Genomic DNA, 7196 nt, shown 5'->3' with positions numbered 1-7196 from the left:
TGAGACAGGGTCTTATGTAGCCCAGGCTGGCCTTGAACTCTTTGTAGCTGAGAATAACCTTTACCTTCTAATACCCCACCCTCTGTTTCCTGAGTATGAACATCACAGGTGTATTCAACTGTCCCTGGCCACCACCTTAATCTTAAAACAAAGGCTGACATCCTGAGATGCCCTGTGCCAACTGACAAACCAAGACAGTTGGTCACCCTACCCTGCCCATGCATCCTGATCTTGTAGCTACTCCTAATCCAGGTATTATGAGGCCCGTGTGGAGGAAAAGGCTCAGACAGGCCTGACATGGGGTTCTACTGCTTTGGGTGGTTCCCCTGTTGTGATGGGCTCAACCACATTCCTGTCTACTACCTGCTCCGAGTCTCCATCCTGCAGGCCTTTCACTTTTGGACCAGACCTGTCTTTGACATTGAGCTCCCAACACCTTGTTCCACAGTAGAAGGATGGACGTTGGCCCGCAGGACTGAGGACTCATCTTCACTCCCTGGGCTGTAGGAACCAGCTCAAGAATCAACCACTGAGGTTCTTTACTCTGCAGAGGACCCTCAGAAGGCCACTTTGACATGACCAGCGATGGAGTAGACATGAGTTTGTGAGGGAGAGTAGGCCCTCTTTGAGGACCAGGAAAACTCTTGGGTGTCCATGTGCCAGGGGTGTCCATGTGCAGGCATAGCCCAGACTCCTCTTCCCCAGCAGACCTTCTGCAATGGAGGACAGGGTGGTAGAGTACCCCACGGTCACGGCCGTCTGCATAAGTCAGAGCTGGGTGCCTCTGAGCCCATGGAGCTCCCACGATCTGTCTGCAGGGCTGAAGCAGCTCAGGGAATATGGCTGCCGTGGAGGTAAACAGCTTTTGAATCTCTGTAGACTTCTCATGTTCTAGATGAGGCACTGGGAGGCTGAGCCTCCAGAGGAGGGATCGCCATGGCCCTCCCATGTGCAAAGATGACAAGGGCATCGCCTGCAGACGACTCCAGGCAAGCCCCTCATCTGAATCCAAAGGAAAAAGATTTTATTCTGGCCAGAAATGCCAAAAATATATAACTGTGGTATGGGGGTGTCATCTCCAGACAGAGTCACCTGGGTTGGGACTGACCCAGCCCCATTTGGACACCTTTGCAAAAAGAAAAGGTGAGTTGACTGGGCTGGCCTCAGGCAACAAGCTGGTATTGACAGGAGCCTTGGAAACAGACAGGCACATAGCACCCTTCCAAGCTAAGGGCTTCCCTCCTCCACACCAAGATCCCCTCCACCAGCCCACCCAGCCAGAACTCAGAAGTGGGGCCAGAGCTGGAGTCATGCCTGGAGCCTGCGCACACAGGAGAGGGTGTGTGTGTGTGTGTGTGTGTGTGTGTGTGTGTGAGAAGTGGGGTGGAACTCTGTAGCAGAAAAGCGGGAGGAAAGGAGACAAAGGAGGAATGTGAGGGAGTAAACTTAAGAGGAGCAAGGAACCACGATAGGAGGAATAGCCCCGATTGTGCGGCCAGGGGAGGCCTGCACCTGCCTCCCCGTGGACCCAAGGCTGCTCACAGAGAGCAGGGCCCTCAGGTGCTGTGAGCCTGCTGGGCTTGGAATGATAGGTCTGGAGTGCCCCCGCTGTGGAGGGCGCCTGCAGTTCTAGACTCACCAAGGATGCTATACCAGTGTTCTTGTGGATTAGTTAAGACATAAAAATAATTAAATGGTTAATTAATCCAAGACGGGAAGTGGAGCTCAGTTGTTAGAGCCATGAATCCACGGAAGAAGCTGGGGTGGGCCTGCGTGCCTGTCACCCCAGGACTGGAGAAAGGCAGAGACAGGAGGGCTATGAAACGGCTTAGTGCCATGTTCAGTGAGAGACCTGAGTAAGGGAGTGAGGTAGACCATCTCTCTGTGGCGTCTGTACACGCACAGGGGACACCCGTGAGCTTACGCTGCAGCACACCCTCTCACGCTCACAAACAATTCAATTCATAATAATGGTCACTGGAAATAAAAATAATGCATTGGAATTTGCTTCCCATGGGAAAACTAATGGCCTGTCTCTAAGGAAGATTCAAGGAAGAAACTAGTCCTAATGATGCCTTAGGCAAGATGCCAAGGAAAGGGATTTCTCTTTTTGTTGATTGGCACAGGGTCTCATGAATCCCAGGCTGGCCATGAACTCACTGTGGAACTGTGGGTGATGTTGGCCGGGTCCTCTTCCTGTTAACACTGACGGGCTTGTATTACTAGGGTATGCACCATACCAGCTTCTGTGGTGCTAGAGGGTCAGATTCAGGGCTGGGCCACTAGGCAAGCACTGCCAACTTAAAGGGGATTGTTTTAGAACTGCTTCGTGCTGTTGGGGAAATGGCTTATATTCAGTTGGCTCTGTAAAAACTTCACTCAGAAGCTCTGTTATCCATGAAAAGGTTGGCCAGGAAGGTCTGTGTGGTCTGTATTTTAGATACACAGTTAAACACTGAGTCAATATGGGTCCCCTCTGCAGACCCTTCCTTCCCCTGGATCCAGGATCCCTGCACCCTTCCCTGGATCTGTTCAGGGCTCTGGGTCTCTTGCTTTGAACGAAGGGGACCCCATGGTAGTTGGGTCACAGGCTTGGGTCTCACAGGTTGGTGTGCTACAGCCGTGGAGATTTCAAGCGCTTGGCGGATCCAGGAGCCTCTTGGGGATCCCTTGAGACGGGGATCAGTGGTGGTAGCTGCGGCACTGGTGGCAGGGATGGTGGCCGTGCCATTGAGGTGGTGGTGGCAGAGTGTAGAGTGGTGGCAGAGCTGATACTGGTGCGGGGGCCCAAGGCTGGAGATGAAGCAGGAGACCCACACTGTGAGCTACTTCTCTGGAAGCAGCTGGCCCCGTGGCCCGCCCCACCCCCACCCCAGGGAACAGAAGCTGGAGACTGGAGGTACATTGTAAACCATGGCAGGACTGGCCACAGCACCTCTTCTGGTCCTGCTCCTAAACACTTCCTCAAGGGTGACTGAGACATGAGTCTAACAGTGGGTGCTAGAGTCAGAGGTGCACCTTGGGGAGCGCCCCAGGATTTGGGCACAGGCATCTGGGCTGAGCCTCAACTACTCTGCCTTTGACAAGAAAATCAGCACCACCCTGCTGAACCAAGATGGGAACCAGAAGAGACAGATAGCAGGAAGAGGTGCACTGGGAACATTAAGGTGCTTCTAGAGGGCCAGAGATACGAACCAAGGAAGCGCAAGGGCTCAGCCCTCTCAGTCTGGCCCCTGGCGGCCCTGACCAAGAAGCACAGAACTATAAGTGACCTCATTTGTCCCACCTCTGCAGACAGGGTGACCTCTGGGGACAGGCACTAGCCAAGAAACTCAGAAGCCCAGAGCAACTGGAGGCCCCATAACTTCCCCTCCCCCTCCAGCCCTCCTCCCAGCCAGAGAGGAGGTGGCTGACGGGATGTGGGCAAAGCAGGCATAAAGAGGGTGGGGTGGGATGAATGGAGTAAGGACTGGGATGTAGGTGAGAGGAAGGAGTGGGGAAGCCCAGGAGAAACTGGACCTGCCAGAACCCAGGTGGGTCGGGTACTCACGCGGGTAGCCCGGAGCATGCAAGGATCCCGGGCGCACACGATCAGGCAGGTTTGGAACGGTGTAATAGGAAACTTTCACAGCTGAGGAGGAGAGATCTAAATAGCTGGGGCCTCACTATGATGTAGTTCTGGACCCTACATCAGACTTTTTACTCTAGGGGTATCCAAGCAAGGTGAAACCTTTGCGCTTGTCCCAGTCCAAGTTCTGCTGTATAATGTTTCCTGTACCACTGAGAGAAAAGCCCCTCGCTCAATCCCTGTGGAAGGTCTTCGGTGGCGGGGATGGATTAAGTGTCTCCCCACTCGAGACTGCCTCACCTCACCTGGTTGCCATGGAAAGGACTCTGGAGGCGCTGGTGCAGAGGTGGGGCTCAGCAAACATAGCTATATGGCTTTCCTTATCCCCGAGGCCCGGCCTCCCCTCAGATCTGCACTGTGGGTGCTGAGCAGTCAGTTCCTGTCAGGGCAAAGGGCCTGGGAGATGCTCTTCCACTTCCTTGGAAACAGGGTAGGGCCTGGAGTGAGTTACATAGTGGGCTCCTAAAAGGTTTATTCTGTGGAAATAGGAGTGATCTTATTGAAGCAAAAGATCTTTGCAGGTGTAATTTCAGGTCTTGAAATAGGATGACTCTAGGTTACACTAAGCCTAAAGTCCAGTGACAAGTATCCTCATGAAAGTCAGAAGAGAGGGAAGTGGAGGCGTCGGCCACTGGAGTGACCTGGCCTAGGCCAAGAGGCTTCCGTAGCCGCAGAAGCAGGCTGGGACAGGAGAGACCGGGCAGCTCTGAGGAGAGCACAGCTCTGCCTACACTGCGACTTAGGACCTCCAGCCTTCAGAGCTAGGAAAACTGTCCTGTAGCTTTGGGTCCTGGGCTCTGGCCACTGCTCTGGAGCGTGTCCTCAGTCTGCCGTAGCAGTCCGGCCAAATCTTGCCTCCTTTGCATGTCTGGACTCAGTGCTCTGGTCCACGGGCGCCCCATGAGATTACTATGGGTTAGATGCCCTAGGGACCCTGTATCATTCCTGAAATAAGAGCTGCTTTAGACATCTCCTTCTCAGAAGAAAACATCTCCAGGGTGTGGAGAGAGTGTGTATTACTTTATTACATATCCAGGGGTAAAATCAATAATTTCCAGGCCTTAGACTCCAGGGTAACCATAGCAACCAATTCAAAATACAAAAAGGTTGGGGTCTCTTGCTGGTCTGATCCTTGGACTCCTGGGTCTGGCCCAGTTCAAGGTTCTTTACCCTTACCCTAGTGTTTATGCTCCAAGAAGACTTATCTTTCCCTACCCATCCTACCACAGGACCTTTGAACCTACTATTCCCCCAACTAGGACCACACTCCTCCCTCTCCACCCCTTCACCTGTTCACACTCCTGTTCCTTTTTCAAAGGTGTTTAAGTTGCTCTCCAGTTGATCCCCGTGGGCCAGCTTAGCCTGACACATCTCTCACTACCAGCCTAGCATTCCTGCCCCTAACGCTCTGCCAGTCTTTGCCAGTGTCCAACTGCCTTACAACTGGGGCCTTCAGCTCAGCTATTAGGTTATTTTCCAGTACTGGGGAAAGAACCCAGAGCCTTGCATTTGTGAGCTGTCACTGAGTTGTATCCTTAATCCCTCAAATCAGTCGAATTATTCCGTTTGTTCACTTTTGTTTATAAAGCTCTGGCTGTCCTAGAACTCACTCTGCAGAGCAGGCTGACCTTGAACTCAGAGACCCACCTGCCTCTCCTGGAATTAAGGATGTGTGCCACTGCTGATCAGTGGTGGTTCACACCTTTAATCCCAGAACTCAGCCCAGGCAGGTGGCTCTCTGTGAGTTTGAGGCCATCCCGGTCTGGAGAGGGAATTCCAGGACAATCGGGGCTATACAGAGAAACCCTGTCTTGAAAAACAAAACAAAAACAACGAACAGCTTGCCACCATGTCTGGCTCCGGTTAGTTGTGTTGTGTTTGTCACAGTGGACTCTTGCCCTCTGCTATGTGCTTACAGGCTGTCCCCACCCACAGTCGGTCCACAAGGGCCACTTGTCCCTTTTGCTCCTCCCTCATTCCTGGTGCCTGGTGAGGTACCACACAATGGGGACTCCATTCCCCAAGTGATTCTGAGGGCTCCCCAGCCAAGGGCAAGACCAGCCCTGAGTCTGCCTGCTCCCCCTCGTTCTGACCAGCAGAGTCAGGTGGCACGGCAGGAGTCCCGGGAAACAGCAGTGCTTACCTGCAATGTCCTTCTCCCCAATCCGAGTCCCAAACTGGCTGCTCATTCGGCCTTTGTACAGAACTCCGTCCACCCCCAGGATGTCCACCTCGGCCTGTGGGATGGTCCAGGTCCTAAGCCCCGGTCTCCATTGCCACCCCCATTGCTTGATGCCCACAGATGCCCAGAGCCAGAGCACAGCTTCCTCAAGGTGCCCTCGGCTCAGAGCCTCGTCTCACACCTGGGGCTGGGTATGCTAGTGTCCAGCCTCTGTGGGCAGGGGGCACAGCCAGACTCACAGTGTCATAGTCCACCAGCTCAGGGTCCCCATAAGGATAGACTGTTGACAGGTCGTTTGACTTGTGCTTCAAGTTGGTCTCATTTCGGGGCCCGTCACCCCAGTCCTTCTGGAAACCCAGACCCTCCTCATGGACTCCAAAGTTCTGGAAATGCAGCTGCTGCTGTTGTTCCCTGGACAGGGCAGAAGGTAGGTCAGCAGCCACATGGAGACCCCCTCTATCACTCTGGACGGTATCAAGGAAGGTGGGCAGAATGGCAGGCAGGCCCCGGGCATGGTGAGCGGTACAGACAGGGACGGTTCCTGGAGAGAGACATCCATACTCCCTTCCCTGAACCAAGCACATGCACCCCCTGGAGGCCTGCTCCGGCCGTGCCAAGCACATGCACCCCCTGACCCCGGGCCCCGGCCTGACTGCCAGGCACAGTGTGCAAGCTGGCATAAGTGGGTTCATTCTTCCCTGGCGCTGACTGCCCCTTCAGTTGTTTGTTCCATCGACCCAGCCTCACTCCTGGCCAGAAGTTCACATAGGCTAGGCCCTGGAAGGACCCCTGCAGGCACCCAAGGTTGAAGGAGATGGTATCTGGCTAGGCTGAGTGAGAAAATCCTAACAGGTAAGGCTCCCCAGCCACTCACTGGCCGTGGTCTTGGGCAGGTCACATAGTCTGAGTCTCAGTCCCCTCAGCTGTGAAGTGGGATGATAATAGAAGGTACTTCCCCGGGAAGCCATGTGATCCACATAGTTTGAGCAAGGGCTCCCAGAGGATTCACCACAGGAAACAAGCATGTTAACATGCTCGGATTCCAGGGCTTATAAGACTTAAGGAGAAGCCCACATTTGCAAATGCCCGTTCATTCAGCAGTGCTAGGGGTTCATCCGGGGCCTTGTGCACTCCATGGGGAAAATGCTGTCACTGAGCTGTGACTCCAGCCCTTTCTTTTTACTTTGAGGCAAGGTTTTACTATGAAGCCCTTTTGATATGTTTGCCTCCATCTCCTGAGTAGCTGTCACAATATGCTTCTGCTACAGGGCCCAGCTAAGTTCCGGATCACAGTAGATGCCAACATAAATGTTGGTTCCTCTCCTCCACTGCCCTCTGTGTGCCTATCAGCCACACCACAGTCTCCCAGATGGGCCCCCTGGGCCC

General features: G+C 53.8%; 1 protein-coding gene across 1 annotated transcript in view; it reads right to left on the bottom strand.

The window, feature by feature from the left end:
- Positions 1-1014: 1014 nt before the first annotated feature.
- C10H16orf96 (chromosome 10 C16orf96 homolog) overlaps positions 1015-7196 on the bottom strand; it is a 33451-nt gene continuing 27269 nt past the window's right edge. The window contains exons 13-16 of the mRNA XM_052196003.1: positions 6050-6221; positions 5772-5865; positions 3551-3631; positions 1015-2793 (exon numbers count right to left, since the gene is read on the bottom strand). Coding sequence (XP_052051963.1) covers positions 2615-2793; positions 3551-3631; positions 5772-5865; positions 6050-6221 — 526 coding nt within the window. The 3' untranslated portion in view covers positions 1015-2614. The remainder of the gene's footprint in view (positions 2794-3550; positions 3632-5771; positions 5866-6049; positions 6222-7196) is intronic.

This window comes from Apodemus sylvaticus, chromosome 10 (genome assembly GCF_947179515.1).
Source record: "Apodemus sylvaticus chromosome 10, mApoSyl1.1, whole genome shotgun sequence".
Classification (NCBI taxonomy): domain Eukaryota; kingdom Metazoa; phylum Chordata; class Mammalia; order Rodentia; family Muridae; genus Apodemus; species Apodemus sylvaticus.
Note: the sequence above shows the minus strand (reverse complement) of the source record. Positions and strands in the feature narration are given on the sequence as shown.